The sequence below is a fragment of the Enhydra lutris genome, unplaced genomic scaffold (assembly GCF_002288905.1).
Source record: "Enhydra lutris kenyoni isolate GAN:26980312 unplaced genomic scaffold, ASM228890v2 scaffoldscaffold25, whole genome shotgun sequence".
In the NCBI taxonomy this organism is placed as follows: domain Eukaryota; kingdom Metazoa; phylum Chordata; class Mammalia; order Carnivora; family Mustelidae; genus Enhydra; species Enhydra lutris.
The window spans coordinates 17963407-17980646 of record NW_019154109.1 but is presented as its reverse complement, the minus strand read 5'-3'; the positions used below and the strand labels follow the sequence as shown (position 1 = coordinate 17980646).

At 39.5% G+C, this 17240-nt stretch overlaps 1 protein-coding gene across 1 annotated transcript in view; it reads left to right on the top strand.

Annotated features, from left to right (window-relative positions):
• The window catches only part of LOC111151119 (usherin), a 680307-nt gene that overhangs the window by 525474 nt on the left and 137593 nt on the right, over positions 1 to 17240 (top strand). The window contains exons 51-54 of the mRNA XM_022508904.1: positions 60 to 264; positions 5190 to 5387; positions 5914 to 6068; positions 9003 to 9201. Coding sequence (XP_022364612.1) covers positions 60 to 264; positions 5190 to 5387; positions 5914 to 6068; positions 9003 to 9201 — 757 coding nt within the window. The remainder of the gene's footprint in view (positions 1 to 59; positions 265 to 5189; positions 5388 to 5913; positions 6069 to 9002; positions 9202 to 17240) is intronic.

The following is a 17240-nucleotide window of genomic DNA, read 5'->3' as shown; positions in this document are numbered from 1 at the left end:
CAGGCGCCCCTGTCCAAATGTAACTTTTAAATCTCCTTCTCCCCACCTCCACCACTCAGGAAAATGGAGAGTGTGGGACACTCTGCCCAGCGTCTCTGGAAGCCACAGCGTACTGCGGCAGGTGTGACTTCAACTTCACCAGCCATGTTTGTGCTGTGATCAGAGGACCTCATGATTCCCCGGGCAAGGAACCAACAGACAAAATATGCTCGTCTGCTGAAGAGACCGTTCACACGGGAAGTGCAAACACGTTCTCCTTCACAGGTAACAGAAACCTGGCCACCTGTCCGTGGCTTAGGAGAGATAGCGAAAAGCTGCAGAAAATGCATCCTTGTTTCATCCTGATGTCAGCCCCCTCCTTAACCTAGTATCAGCTAATTTCTTCATACTGTGGGCTAGCTAGTGACAAGGTAATTAAAGGCACACTTTGGATCTGTTCAAAGTTAGTAGTTTAAAAAAAGTGGAAAGTCTAAATTCAGACAAAGGTATGTACTGTTTTAAAGTAAACGTGTAGAAAATTCAGAACAAGGGAATAGCTTATGTGTTCTTTTATGGTACACCCAGTTAATCATCAGTGAGCCCCATTTTCTTTTCTTAAAAGTGGGAATGCTGGCTTTCAATAAATGCAAAGCATGAATGTTGCGGTACCTGTAGGCTGAAAACAGGAAGAAACCTGTCTGATCACCATTAAGACCTTGCAGCATTATTCTGGGGACGAGCTTAAACTATCCCTTTCTTGATCTTGGGTCTGGGTCTGGAGACTGCACTCTCCCACAGCCTGCTGTCGCCACTAAATGGCCATTGTCTTGGGAACAATAACCTTCACAGTTACTGAAAATATTAATTTTCAGGCCCCATCTTTGCCCTGCTGAGTTCCTCGGAAATAGTGGTTCCCAGGCTTGGCTAAACTGAGTGAAAAACACTGTAAAAGTTTAAGCTCATCTCCAAAATAGTTCTGTCCTCTATTAAATTTTTATTATTTGTCCATTTACTTAAGTCCCTACAGAGTTTGTTTCTGCCTTTTGAAAACTTAAGTGTGTCTCTGTGTGTGTGTGTGTGTGTGTGTGTGTGTGTGTATAAAATCATCCATCATCTAGAGTCAAATAGAATACATTTAAGTGACATAATTCAAGCAAGCTAAGGTTAACTAAACTGCTCTGTTCCATCATGACTCACCATTCTGCCTTACTTAACTGATGGTGGGTGATAATGGCAAACCTTAAGATTACAAAAAAATAAGGCAAGATGCTGGAGTGAGGAAGTAGATTAAGGAGGGAAGGCAGGAACAGAGATAAGGTTCCAGTGATGTGCTAGATTCTTTAAAACCTTACCTTAATTTACCCACAAAGCAATCACGGAAGTATGGCCATTTAACAGATGAAGAGACTGAGGGTCATCTATAAAAGTAAGTTGCTAAGGGAAGATGTCAGATTTAAATCGCCCTCAAGACCCGCAGATTTAGAAGACTCTTCATGGTGTAGGAGGTCCTCTCACAGTTCTCCAAACTCCCCTCAAGTATTTCTTCCACCTGAAATGTCCTTCTTCGTCATTCCCAGGGAGTAAGTGAACATTCTTGTCCACAGTGCAGGCTTCTCAAGCCCAGTGTCTCTCTCCTCTCACACATCAACATGACGTTCACTTCTACCTTGTGTCATGTGCATCTGGACCTTTGTTCCATCCCTCCTACGAGATTGAAATAGCGGTATGAACAAGACGCCCTTGCTTCACTTTACCTCATTCTTGGATTAACACACTTTAAGCAAACAAAACAAAACAAAAACATTTATTGGAATGCATTTAATCAGGAAAGTCCTCAGAATAGAGAACAATTCCTTAAACCCTCCAATGTCCTTCCACGTCCAGTTACAGATTTAAGGACCCTCATTTCCAAATTAGTGGGTTTGGTCTAGATGCACATGATCCAAGAGAATTCTGTAGTTTTATCTGCCTTTTGAAGTCAAGGTCAAGATTTTGAAGGTCCCTTACAGCATATTTGCAATCGCCTTCTCCAGAGGAGAAAATGTTTAACTTATTTAAACATCCATATTTCAGATAGCTTTGCCTACCAAAGAATACTATAAATTAAATATGAAAAATAACAAAAATTTCTCTTCCAAGAACAAAACTAAACACCTAAATCATGCTAAAACAATACCATTGAGACCAATTTGGACTAAGAAATCCACCTTTCTTAGAAATTTACAGTTAAAAGCTAAACAACATCAGAGCGCACCCAAATTCATTCACGCATACAATCATTTCATTTATCAAAAAATATTTCTTAAATTTTTACTAATAACCAGTCCCCACACTGGTAGCCCACCAGCTGTGAAAACAAATAAGTAAGACTTTCCATCAGGGATTTGAAGCCCGTATGAACAGACAGGGGACAAATATGAGTACCCTGTAATGTGGGAAATACATCCATGTAAGAACTGCAACAGAAGTAAGCATAGGATGCTTTTCAAGGGCATTGCAAGGACATCTAACCCAGATTGAAGAGGTTAGGAAAGACTTATGAAGGATATCATGCCTGAGCTGAGCTGAGAACTGAAGAACAAGTAGAAACATACCAGTTCAAAGGAATGGAAGGTAGGCAGAGAGGGCAATGTGTACAAAGCACAGGAAGTGAGAGAAAGCCCAGTAAGATGTGAAAAACAAGGCCCTTGATATGCATGTAGCATCGTGAAGGAGAGGAGAAACCATGGGGATGAGGCCAAAGAGCAGGGGTCAGCAGATGAAGGCCTTTTATACCACACTAAGCAGGCAGAAATGAGGCCATATTAAAGCTTTTCAGCAATAGAACAACACAATCCTGTACATGCGTTTTTGAAGAACTATCAGCTGAAGAAATGATTGCAGACAAGTATGCATGGGACATTTAAGCCAGTAACAAGTAAAAATTGAGTGAGCATACCCCCCCAAAAAGCAAAAACCTCTGTTATTTGAAGACTAGTCCCTTATAACGTACATAATGATTTTGAGATTACAAAAGATGGGGGGGGTTATTTTCTTTTCTTTTTTTAAAAAAGAGTTGAGTTGGAAATTCTGGCAAAGAAAAAAGAACTCAGAAATAAGAGAGATTGTTGAGGGAAGGCAAAATTTCAACTATGCTTCCTTATGTGTAAAACAAAAAGAATTCTTTCATGAGCTAGGAGCATCTTTTAAAGACCAGGCCTCACAGGAAAACAAAGAAATGAAGACAAGAGATGAGAGAGTAAAAAGAATGAAATGCCAAAGAGGAAAGAACAAGAAACACAGCATAGCAAGCTACTGCAACTGAAATTAGAATTGGTGATGTGGGCCTGAAGGGTTGGAAAGAACAGTTACTAGCAATGAGCAGTTCAATCTGCTATAGCCAATTGATTGAAAAATATAGTGACCTCATGTGAGTAGGTGGATGGTCTGGGCAGCTCGGCCCTACAGTCATTCAGGGATCCAGATTCCTTCCAGGTGATGGCTCATGATGTTTCTGGTGCTGCCATCCTTCCCATGGTGCAACCTGGGTCACCACAACATCCTACTTCCAGGCCACCAAAAGGAGATGAGAAGGTCAATGGAGGGAAAGTGATTCCTTTTAGGAAGTGAGACACTGGTTGCCTATATCACTGTTGTGCTTCTTCTGTTGTTGAGATCTGAGTCACCTGATAACCCCAAGCTGCAGAGAAAACTGGGAAAATTAGACCCTAGGCAGAAGGCCTCTGACCAGGACAGAAGGGAGATCTGGGCACCCACCAGTGGTCATCCCAGGTAACAAATGGCAGATGCCCCCTGAAGACAGAAGATAAGCCCTTCTATTTTATAGCAGTTTACATTTAATGATATTTTGGCACATAGCATCATGCATTTTATTTTCATACTAATTCTATAAATTAGGCAGGTCAGGGTTTATGGTAAGGAAATATATTTAAGGAAAATGCAATAAAAAAAACCCACATGGATGGATGGAGACTCAACCCCACATAAAGATAAAGCAAGTGGCTGAGAAGCCAAGGAAGGACCTCTTCTTCTGATCTCCCCTCCGAGAAGTCATCCAGAAACCACCACACAAAAATGCATGCGTACAAACATAGTCAAAATTCACAAAATTAAACAGATTTAGCCAATTAATTTTTCAGTTTGTTTGCTTTTTTGTAAATTTGTAGCATTTGTGTTTCTGAAGTTACCAAAGCTTAAAACTGAACAAAGACTTTTGGCATGCCATTGAATCACATGGATGATTATCTAACAAAATCATTACCAGAACAAAATACTCAACGGTTTGGTTTAATTCTTTTCTTTAGATTGGTTGTTTTGAGTTTGGGTTTCAGTTCTGGTTTGGCAAAAGAGGGAAGGATGTGTGTAGTGGATCGTGCATTCCACTAACCACTAACCATTTATAACCCTATATATAAATATATAAATTTATATATATAAATATATATTTATATATATATACTATATATATATTATATCCATATATAACTAGTTATATCCACTAGCCATAAGCCAAGTTTCCAGTCTTTTTTTTTTTTTTAATTTTATTTATTTGTCAGAGAGAGAGGGAGAGAGAGCGAGCACAGGCAGACAGAATGGCAGGCAGAGGCAGAGGGAGAAGCAGGCTCCCCGCCAAGCAAGGAGCCCGATGTGGGACTCGATCCCAGGATGCTGGGACCATGACCTGAGCCGAAGGCAGCTGTCCAACCAACTGAGCCACCCAGGCGTCCCCCAAGTTTCCAGTCTTATATATCATAGTAACTATATATTATATATAATCCATTATATTTTACATAATATAATTTATTACATTATATATAATTTATATAATAATTTAATGTAATATGAATGATGTAATAATTGGTAAGATTTATAGTATCAGACTATAAAAGCAGGTTGGTGAACGTGCCCCATACAGAAGTGGGAAGGACTAACATCCAGTGAACATTAGTCTAGTACTTTGGGTTTTCAGTCATTCCTTTCATGTTATCCATTATTTGATCAGAGAAAGTGAATTCTTTTCTGTGGAGTTCCGTATCTTTGCATCCAATAAACACATAAAGTGCTTTTCTTATGATTTAGAACATTAAGAGATGAGAGTTCTAGCATTAAGCATTTATGTTTAAGTTTTTAAAAGTTTTTATATTCATTTTCAATATGATGGTAAAAAAAAATGTTTTTAAAAGCTCGCTGTTCAATTTCTCCCTTTCCAGATGTGAACCTGGAGCCTTATATGACGTACGAGTATAGGATTTCTGCATGGAACAGCTATGGGCGAGGATTCAGCAAAGCCATTAGAGCCAGGACAAAAGAAGATGTGCCTGAAGGACTTCGTGCCCCTAGGTGGGCCAAAATGGATAATCTTGAAGATGTGATACTCTTAAGTTGGAAGAAACCTATACAGTCAAATGGTATTAAGCTACTTTTTAAATTGAAATAACAAAATCCTATAAATCCGTAAGGAAATTGAAATGAGTGTAATCTACATGTAACTGGCATGCATCTAACCATTAAAAATTATTTGCTGGTAAAAGGAACCTTAGGTGTGTGCCTACTAATCATTCATTCTGTAAAATATACCTCACAAGTTTTTAGTCCTGGAATTTTTTTCTCAAACCCTAGCATATATGTCTGAGCTGCTTTCAAACAAGCAAAGACTGCTAAGGAAAGGCAAAATAGTTTTCATATTGGAAGAAATTTTGTTTGGTAGTGAGGGAAAATAAACATAAATGACTTTAATTATCTATGTCCAGAATCCCTCTCTTCAATAAGAGTGCGTATCGCTCAGAACTGCTTGAGTATAGCAATCCGATAGCAAATTAAAAGTAGGTAATGCTAGATTATCCTATTTCCTCAGGACCCTAAGACATGTGAGTTGTTTGCAAATAGTTAAAAGGATCTGACACTCAAATCTGGGTATTTCTCTGTCTCTTTTAGGTCCAATTATCTACTACATTCTTCTCCGAAATGGGATTGAACGTTTTCAGGGAACGTCACTGAGCTTTTCTGATACGAAGGGAATTCAGCCATTTCAAGAATACTCGTACCAGCTGAAAGCCTGCACGGTTGCTGGCTGTGCCATCAGCAACAAGGTAAGGGAAGGAGCCCAAACTCTGGACAGAAGTAGCCAGTGGGAAGACTATAGGAACATCCAGGTTGTGAATGATTTTTGCACTGTCAGAAAACAATATCTGCCTCAATGGTAACACATTCACATGGCATCTCAGCTGACTACTAATACGTATGTCCAGAAGGAGAGAGCACTGCAAAGGAAATGTATGCACGTGTCAATGTTTCATTAGTTTAAAAAAAAAAGAAAGAAAATTTGAACCAATATTACCCTCTTTATCACATTTTCCCTCTGCCAACTATATTTTTAATTAGGTTATGTTAGTCACCATATAGTACATCTTTAGTTTTTGATGTAGTGTTCCATGATTCATTATTTGCGTATAATACCCAGGGCTCATTATAACATGTGCCCTCCTTAATACCCATCACCAGGCTCACCCATCCCCCGAACCCCCGCGAAACCCTCAAATTGTTTCCCAGAGTCCATAGCCTCTTACTGTATGTTTCCCCCTCTGACTTTCCCACCTCCAGCTTTTCCTTCCTTCCCCTAATGTCCTCCATGACATTCCTTATGTTCCACATATGAGTGAAACCATATGATAATTGTCTTTCTCTGTTTGACTTATTTCACTCAGTATGGTACCCTCCAGTTCCATCCATGTCAGTACAAATGGTGGGTGTTCATCCTTTCTGATGGCTGAGGAATATTCCATTGTGTATATGGGCCACATCTTCTTTATCCATTTGTCTGTTGAAGGGCATGTCGGCTCCTTCCACAGTTTGGCTATTGTGGACATTGCTGCTATGAACAGTGGGGTGCATGTGCCCCTTCTTTTTGTTTCATCTGTATCTTTGGGGTAAATACCCACTAGTGCAATTGTTGGGTCATAGGGTAGCTCTCTTTTTAACTTTTTGAGGAACCTCCATACTGTTTTCCAAAGTTCTGCCAACTATTCTCAGATGATCTTCTGTAAATCCATAACAATTCTCAAATCGTTCCTCAGTTTAAAAGTTTCTTTTTAAATATCACTTTAAGGGCACCTGGGTGGCTCAGTGGGTTAAAGCCTCTGCCTTTGGCTCAGGTCATGATCTCAGGGTCCTGGGATCGAGTCCCGCATCGGGCTCTCTGCTCCTCAGGGAGTCTGCTTCCTCCTCTCTCTCTCTCTCTGCCTGCCTCTCTGCCTACTTGTGATCTCTTTCTGTCAAATAAATAAATATATATATATATATATATATATATATATATATATATATATATATATCTCACTAACAAAAATTGCCTTCCCTTGAAACACAGAAAGGGGCAAAAGAGCCTGGCATAGAAAATAAAATGATACCAAGATTTCTGCTACAGTATAGGAAAGAAATGAGCTCATGTAACAGGAGTCAGAATGGAGAATATCAGGAAGATACAACAGATGTTGGGGGATGAAATCTATAGGACTTGGTGTCAACCAGATGCAGGGGAATACGAGAAATTGCTGTCAACTCTATGCAGGGTAATAAGAGGAAAGTATCAAAGATGTTATTCAAGATCTCTGGCTCGTTGGCTTGAGCAAATTATAGATCACGGTGCCTTTCTGCAAGCAAATGAAAGAGGAAAATTTGAGTGTAGAAGAAGATTAAAATTTTAAGCCTTTTTAAAATATATATTTAAGAGAAGGAACAGATAGAGTGACAGAAGAAAATATTACTTGGCACTTTAAGCAAAAATGTCTTGTCAGAGTCTGGATTACGAAGTGACTGATTTGCTAGAAGGATCCATGTGGGAAGTTGAAGCAAGGAGTTTGAATAGGGTCATTTAAGGAGAAGAGAGAGAGAAAAAAAAAAAAAAAACAAGACCATAAATGATGAACACTGGGAACGCAAAGAGCCCACAAAGGAGACTGGAAAGAAACAGTGAGATGATTTAGGAGAAAAATAAAGAAAGAGCCATCTCACAGAAGCCAGCCTAGTCAGAAGAAACCTGGAGAAACAAACACACAGCAGCTCTGATTCTTTTCATGTGGTTATAACTTTATAAGAACAGCATCTTCACACACTGTGCAAGAACCATCCAAGGAAAACATTCAGTCAGATGGGTCCGCCGCTGTGCATATGTGCAGCTTTTCATTCAGCAGGCCTCCAGAAACGTCTCCGAGCGTGGCACCATTTAAACAGATGGCAGCTGATTGGGCCCCATCAAAAGTTATGGTCCGAACGGTCCTAGAACAATTCCATGTCTTTTTACACAGGCACAGCTCCTGCCTACCAGATGCCAAAACAATTGGTTAAAAAACTGAAACCAGAGTTAATTCTGTGAAAAAACAAATGTAGCTAATTTTTATCCAAAACTGTATTTTGATAATGCTGCATAAATAACCGGTTGACTTATCCTTTTTTCTTTCTCATTCAGTTCTTTTTCCAGAATGTTGGTAGAGACGCTATCAAGACATCCTGGGTATCATAGGAAGAATATTAAAAAAAAAAAATCTGTCCTTTTATACTGTTCAAAGCATATTATATGCAAGCAAGTTCAGATGTGGGTTTTGCTTCATATTTACTGGTGCTTAAAATGTACAAAATCAGGCTGTTAAAATGCAAAGACACTGATGGGCCATATGGAAGAGAGTCATCAAGAGTTCTCTAGCAAGACAGTCTGCCCGCCAGATTTTACTTGTTTAAACTGAGGGCTGCACTCTGCCGTCAAAATTGTTGTTGAACTTGTTGTGATAAATGGTAGTCTGAGACTTAGGTAATGTATTCAAGGTCAGATTTCATTGTTTAAATAGGATGGAAGGAAAAGAATAAAAGGAAAAAAAAGGAAGAAGAAGAAGAAGGAGACCGTTTCTCCAAGCCCCCGCTAATGATATGCCAGGCCAGACAACAACATTTTAAAACAAAAGTGACATTCTCGTTGATCAGAATACCTAGTGTCCTATTACCACAAATTGCTGTTTAATTCCTGTTTGCAGGTAGTTGCCGTCACTACCCAAGGAGTCCCGGAGAGCGTCCTGCCGCCCAGAGTCACGGCGCCCAGTGCAGAGGCTCTGCATTTGAGCTGGAGCGTCCCTGAGAAACCAAATGGCATCCTTAAAGAGTACCAGCTCAGGCAGGTTGGGAAAGGTCTCATCTACACTGGCACCACTGACAGGAGGCAGCATACGGTCACAGGTGAAAAAAAAAGAGGAAAACCTACCGGAAGAGTCTGTCATTGTGGTTAGGGGGGCAAAGCATCCCAGGGGTGTGCGTTTGATATATGAGGTCACTTCGAAAGGACGTGTTCTCTTGACATATGGTCAGGTCCCACTTATCCATGCTAATAGAAGAGCCCACACTGGCAGCAATAAACCACAACAGCAGATAACTTCAGAAATAATTTATATTTGGCTTTGATATGCATTATGTGTAGGGTTTTTGCATCAGTATTAACTTCTTTTTTCCCTCAGACAAACGGTAAGATGCATTTTCATTCCCCAAGGATATACTCCTAGATAATGGGATGAGGATAGCCAGGAATGTACTGGAAGGCAGGGAGAAATCGTCCAGAGGCTAACATTTATCTACTGAGTGGGTAACTAATACACAGAATAGTTGACAGGTGACTGTGACAATTTGTTATTATTAACGTTAATTAATAGTGACCGTATTACTTTTATGGTTTGTTATAACATTTATTACAATTAACTGTAAAAAAATAATAGTACAGTGTAATGGCATAAAGTCAGATAATTACTAGACGTGATTATAATAATAATTAACATGTTTTGTTTTGAATGTCATTTCTGAAGAGAAGAGAAGCATTTTCTGACATTCCCGTTCTAAGGAAGCCTTTTTATTACACCACGGTTATCACCTGGTCTTATTTTTGTCATGGATCTCTCACTACCTAATAGTGCTTGTTTTCTGTATCTCCCCCCATTGGGTCGGGGATACCTAGTTCAATACAGTTCGATATTGTTCGGTATAAATGGGTACCTAGTTCAATACAGTACTTCCAGCGCCTAGAACAATCCCTGACACATCTGTAGATGCTACACAAAACTACACAAATGTTTGGGGAACACATGAATTTCCCATGTGACACCCGGCATGTACTATCTCGTTTGATTCTCTCCACAAATCTATGTGGTAAAAAGAGTTATTACTCGCATTTTACAGAAAAGAATACGTTGAGATGGTAAGTAACTGAGTTCATTACTCAGATCTACTGAATCATCCCAAACAGTTGTGTGAGTTTAGGTTCTGAGGCCATAGGCAAGAGATTACAAACTTCCTTTTCCTCCATTGTCAGCAGCTTCCTTCCAAGGTCCCCTGAGTGAATATTCTTCTTCCATTGGACCCCATGGCTTGCATGGAGCATTGATACTAGAGATCAGGAAACTCATAAAGAAGTAGAGAAAAGCCTGGGAAAGTGTACCTGAGTTTCCCTCAGAGGAAGCACAGGTTATACTACACAGGTGGAAAAATCAGTTCATGATTTGCTCTTAATTCTATGATGCCCTGACACACAAGCACTGACAGATGTCCACTGTCTTCAGGAAGTTCCAGAAGCCAAGTGCTCTAAAACAAGATTGCTGCTCTCAGGAAGCTTCCAGTGAGGGGCGCCTGGGTGGCTCAGTGGGTTAAAGCCTCTGCCTTCAGCTCAGGTCATGATCCCAGGGTCGTGGGATCAAGCCCTGCATCGGGCTCTCTGCTCAGCGGGGAGCCTGCTTCCTCCTCTCTCTCTGTCTGCCTTTGCCTACTTATGATCTCTGTCTGTCAAATAAATAAATAAAATCTTAAAAAGAAGAAGAAGAAGAAGCTTCCAGTGATAGGGAACACTGACAAGTTAAGAACTAATTGCAAATACAGTGCGACGGATACCACAGCAGAACTCCAAAGAATGCAGTGGGGGAAAATCAAAAGAGTAACTTGGCTTGGAAAATGGAATGTCAGTTGCAGAGTTTTAAAAGCCAAGTTAAGACACATTTAGATTTTGTATCAGTAGAGGTTTCACAAAAAACCGGGATACCATGATATGGAATGTTCTTCTTACACTATATGTCTCCTCAGCCAGCATGGGCTTTGAACTGTGTGAGCTGTTCTCATTTGCATTTTTTTTTAAAACGAGCATTTACATGCCAACAGACTAAATTCAAATGTAATGTGTACACCAACAGGATTGATAGCCTCATTAATTATAAAATAATTGGGAAGATTTTTCTTTAAAACACCTTTATTCCACCAGTTCTTCTTCTCATTGTCATTTTTAATGAATATTTTCATGTCAGAGAGTATTTCATGCACATCACTTGATGCCAGGAGTTCTCTTTTATTAGGAAAAATATTTTAAAGTTTTTCTATATGGTTTTACTTTTTATAAGATCTTAAAATGAAAAGAAGCCTTTAGGATTCATTTGGTTCATCCGTCTGCACCATTTTAAATAGATATAGACAGTATTTCACTTGGCAAGACAGTCCTAAAGAGAAGTATCTTCATCGCATGAGGAAGCAAAGTCCTTAGATCTTAGCATAACCTCACCAAGTACAGCCTCCTATATATGCTGTCCCTACTGGATGGCAGCGGTGCTGGGCATTAGCTCATCTAAAACCTGAGATCTATCTAATGTTCCTATCCCTTATCTGCCAGGAAACATTCGTTTCCATAGTTCTCTAACTGACCAAATTCACTATGGAAGTATTTTATGATATGAATGACTATTTTACTGCATTCGTGGAACAAACTAAAACAACCAGATTTACTTTACATTGCATCTCCCATGTTTGATTAAAGGGCTACCTGTACCCTCTGGGATAAATGTTTTGCTTTTCTGATCATTTCCAAAACCTTGGTATTCCCTAAGTTAACAGCCAAACACTAATGAAGTTGTAGCACCAGTCATCCTGGAACTTGAAGATCTAGGTCCTTAGAAATGACAGAAGGGAAAGCGAACACCTTGCCTCAGCCCCGTTGTCTCCATGCTTATTTTTAATTACCTCAAAGCTTTAGAAACATGATCTCCTAAATGCTTTGTGGGAATAGTGGCGAATGCACTCATCATGTGAAATCCATAAATTGCTTATAATCCTCTCAAGATGTTAAAAAAAGCATTAAGTAATTGAAGACAGGAAGTCCTCAGTTAATTATTTAGAGGTGTTATCAATGCTTTAAGTAAACTGAAGCATTTTCTGCTATCTCACTGAGCTGAATACCATGGGGACGAAGGAGAAACAGCCATCATCTTCTCATATCCGCTAATGCAAACAGCACATGGCAGCTTGTCAATAAAAGACCTTTTCATATCATTTATTACTAAACAGGTCCGCCATCCCGCACAGAACAATTGGGATGTCAGTTATGGCATTGTTTCACTTTGGGTTACCACTGCTTTATATATGGGCCTCCTAGCGTGGGCACTGGGCAGAAGAGATGGAGAAAGGATTAACTAAATAATTAGGGCCACCGAGAACAAAATGAATTAATCATGTCCTCTTTAGCAGCAGATTTGATAAGGGCTTATGTGTCTCTTAACTCTGGGAGAAAAGTGTTTTCAAAATAATTTATTAAAAGTTGCTTATCATTGCATTTTCCTTGAAAAGGAAGACCCACCAGCATTAAGTTAGCAAGGAGAGAGCAATTTGCCTTCCTTTTCCATTTTCTTAGAAGCTCATGAAGATCTCCTGTGCTAAAATAGCATAACCCTAACAATGCAGGTTGTAGCAGATAGGCACTATTGATGTACTGGAACAGATCTCCTGCACATCATTTTTGAAGAAAAAAAAAAAAAGGACACACTTTGACCATCAGTACCACAAAATGTGGAAATTCCTTATAAGGGGATCTTCTGTTTCGATAATTCTGCTGTGTCCTCCCATGGTAGCCAGCACTTGGCTCTCAGCTCTCATGGCATTTATGATACTTTATCACAATATTCCTTCTTCCTGTCACTATTCCTCAGCTAATATATGAAGTTTTCTAAGGGCAGACAATAGCATCCTGTTTGCCATTGTATCGTCTATACTGTGATAGGCACCTATCAGAGTACTTAACATATTAAGTATTCACGAAGATTTGCTGAGTGGGTAGATACTGAGTAGTAAACTAGGATCTGAATGATTTTATTCTGTTTTGATCGGATACAAAAATCATACTGTCAAATACATCTAAATCTCAGGCAGGAATGGCTACATCATTTTCAGAGTCCAGGGCAAAATGAGAATGTGGGGTCCTTTGTCCAAAAATTATTTAGGTATGACTCAACATCCAAAAAAACAAATAATCCAATTAAAAGGTGGCAGAAGACATGAACAGACATTTCTCCAAAGAAAACATACAGATGGCCAACAGACATGTCCTCAACATCACTCAGCATCAGTGGAATGTAAATGAAAACTGCAGTGAGAGGTCACCTCATGCAAGTCAGAGTGACGAAAATCAGAAACACAAGAAACAACAGGTGTTGGTGAGGATGTGGAGAGAAAGGAATGCTCATGCACTGCTAGGTGGGAATGCAGTGGTGCATTTTGGAGGTACCTCAAAAAAAGTAAAAATAGAGCTACCCTATGATTTGGTAATTGAACTACTGGGTATTTGCCCCCAAAATACAAAAACATTAACCAGAAAGGATCCAGGATTGAAAGGATGGAAGCAGCCCAAGTGTCCATCAATGTATGGATTTTTTTAAAAATAAAAAAATCCATATATATATGTATGTATACATATATATAATATAAAAATATATATTTTAAAAATATATATATCTACAATGGAATGTTATTTGGTCACAAAAAATACGATCTTGCCATTTGCAACAACATGGATGGAGCTAAAGAGTACAATGCTAAGTGAAATAAGTCAGATAAAGACAGATAATGTAAGATTTCACTGATATGCAGAATTTAAGAAACAAAACAGATGAACAAAGGGGGGAAAAGGAGAGACAAACCAAGGAACAGACGCTTAACCCTAGAGAACAAACTGGTGGTTGCCAGAGTGGGGGTGGCCTGGGGCAGAGGGTGAAGTAGGTGAAAGGGATTGAGAGTAGAGGACACTTACCATGATGAGCACTGAGTCACGTATAGACTTGCCGAATCGCTATATTGTACACCTGCAATGAATATGGCACTGTATGTTAACTATATTTGAACTAAAAACTTAATAAAATTTTTTTTAGAAAAGAATATATATATATATATATATATGTTTTTGGGGGTTTTTTTAGTCCTTAAGAATGCTTGAAAACAGAGCACAGAATCAAGCCCTGGACCCTACTCCACAGGGGATCTTGGCTCATATGCCGGGGAAGCCAGCCTTGATCTCTGGCCGTCTGGATTTATTGGCAGTCTGTTTCTTGAACTGGAACAGAGGAAGTCAACTAGGACGGTGATGCTGTGCTCAGAACAGCTTCCGGAGCTTGCCTTCAGTGCTCTCAGAGCATCGCACGCAATGCTCCGTGCTGCATTCGCTCCAGCTACCTGAAAACTGACCGCTGGGCGTCAGGCCTATCAAAATACATAAAACAATTCATTTTCTTTTCATTTTTCCAACCCCGAGGAAAGCTTTGTGCCTGGCTGTTTGCAAAGTAAAGGAATAAAGAAGAGCATAGCATCCACCACTATTGTATGCTCTTAAAAAACATGCTCTTAGACAGAATATTGTAGCTGAAGAATTACAGTCAACAGCTACCTGGACACTAATATTTGAAGAAAGAAATTTTCCCCTGAAATCTCAGATATGTTCAGGTTTCTTGCAATCATTGTTTCTGTTTCGTCCCAAGAGCGCTAAAGAACCCCTGCTGTCTCTGCAGTGTATGTCCTTGTTGTCGAGCTTTTGAGCAGCGTCAGACTTGGCCACCACCCGAAGCCACATTTTGTTTCTAGAAAAGACTCTGCCTGAGAATGTAGGGTAAAAGCAGCTTTGGACTAGTATAGCACCACACTCCAGAGAAGAAAGATATTTATCAAAAGAATGTTACTAAAATCAAAAGCAAGGGTCTTTTCTTGGACTATTTTAATAATACTTTCAATGTTGATCTGCACTTGGAAAGAGATTTGGCCCAGAAGTAACTTACCTGGGAAGTGCCCCTCGGGATGAATGTGACTTCTAAGATATTGGGGAGAGGGACCTAAACTAGGGCCTGGCATTTCACACAAAATATAGAATTAAGAAACAATTAAACTTGTAACAACAAGTAATCAGAAGCAGAAGTCATGAGGTCACCTCACAGGCATTTGCAATGCAAGATCGCCTTTGTTTTGACGTGTTGATGCCCAGTTCATGAGCTATCAACTGAATTCCTACTTGGAAGCATTGATACAGAAAAGAGTTCCAGTGGCTGCTCACAAACAGGCAAGAACTGGGATTGACTAACTGGGACGCATAGCTTCTGAGGTTGGGGTGGGCGGTGCTATCATGAGGACGGGACTCCAGCATGTGAGCTCCTGACACATTCCTTAGTCCAGTTCCATAAAACAAATCATCTGTAAATGCGCCTTAGATGCCTCTAAAGCAATTCCACAATATCTTGGTGTATCAGTTTTGAACATCCAGATTTTCACACAGAATTATTCATTTAAAGCAGAATCCTGCTATAACCCCACCTCAGCCAACACTGCCGGGGGTGCTGGAAGTTCCCGGGAATCTCCGTGAGCAGGGACACTCTGGAGGGCATCACTTAGCGAGATCCAAAGCGGGTAAGAGCAGAAAGAAGCGTATCACCACAGCAAGATCACATGCGGATTCAGGGGGGCCCCGCCAAGCACCCAGTTTGAGTGAACTCGTGCTGAGACAAGTTTCTTGCCCAAAAGATGTACGACATCTGATAGCCACCTACTGAAAAGTTTTGAAAGTAACCCAGGCCTCTCAGCCCTTGAACTCATCACTGACCAAATTGATGGAAGGACTTGCAGAATTACTTATTTTGTAGGACTATTTGGTAATTCTTTAGAAAATAGCAGATGACATGGTAGAATAACCAGATGAATGTTCTCAGGTAGCACTTGCTATCTAAGATTATAAGGGACAAACGTCTTCTCCTGACTATTGATCTGCAGATTAAAAAATTAGAAACAAGCTGTTCTCTAAATCGTATATCAAATGTAATGGACACTGACATAAGTATTGGTTCTATTTTCCAAATCATATTTTTTATGATTCATAGGGAGACTTTAGGTGATCCTTTTTAATACACATTTACTCTTGAATATAATGTTACTTGAAAGTATAATTGTCATGAGTTTGGTTATAGTATACTTCTATCCTTTAAAAGAGAACATGATTTCCTATAAGGAAATTCAGTAATTTGCAGCCACCATAATCTCCACTGTACTGAAATGTTAAATGCTTGGCTTTTCTCCATGCATTTGCCTTTCTCTGCTCTACGACTCCTATCTCCTACTCTTTTAATTCAATGCTGAGCACTTGAATGATGTTTTCTTTTCTCCTTCTACTCTTGGACTTTAGGATTCAGTTACAGTCAGAATGGTTCCTTTGAGACGTCTCTTTATTTCCCTCTTCTCATCCTGATCAATTCATGAGTCGTTTTCAGTTGGTGTGCCCTTTTCAATGCCTGTTACTAATATTTCATATATATCTCATTTTAAGGACCACCAGTAGAAACTCACTTAAAACGGCAACAAATTCCAGTTGAAATGCGTTGATTTTATTGAGTTTTACAGAGTCATGTATATGAAAGGTCATCCAGTTCATGTAGATCATTTATGCCTGAAGGCAGTCGATGCTTTCCTTACAGATTATCTGAACCACGCCTGTGAGTAATTTAGTCCTCTGACAGCATGAAAAATCCAACACCTAAGAAATAGGCTGTAGACAATTATGGATTCAGATATTGCCTTCCCTCAAGTTAGTCTGTAGCCCAATCAGGCAGCCTACACCATCATGCCCAGAGTTTACGGGTACAGAAACTGAGACACCTAAGGGTCAGAAAGCTGGCCTGTGGTCATAATTCATAAGTAGGTAAGGGATTAGAACCCAAAAAGAGTAACTCCTCATGCTTCTCTCCTAACAGAAAGGCTGCTCTGCTTCAGTACATGATTGTGGAAATATTCAAAATGGAAATATTTAAATATTTAAATACAGATTCCCACTTGGAGAGATATAGATATATAGTATAGATATACTGTGAAGATATACTATGTATACTGTGTGTGCATATATATGTGCATATGTGTGTGTGTATATATATGTATATATACATATATATGTATATATG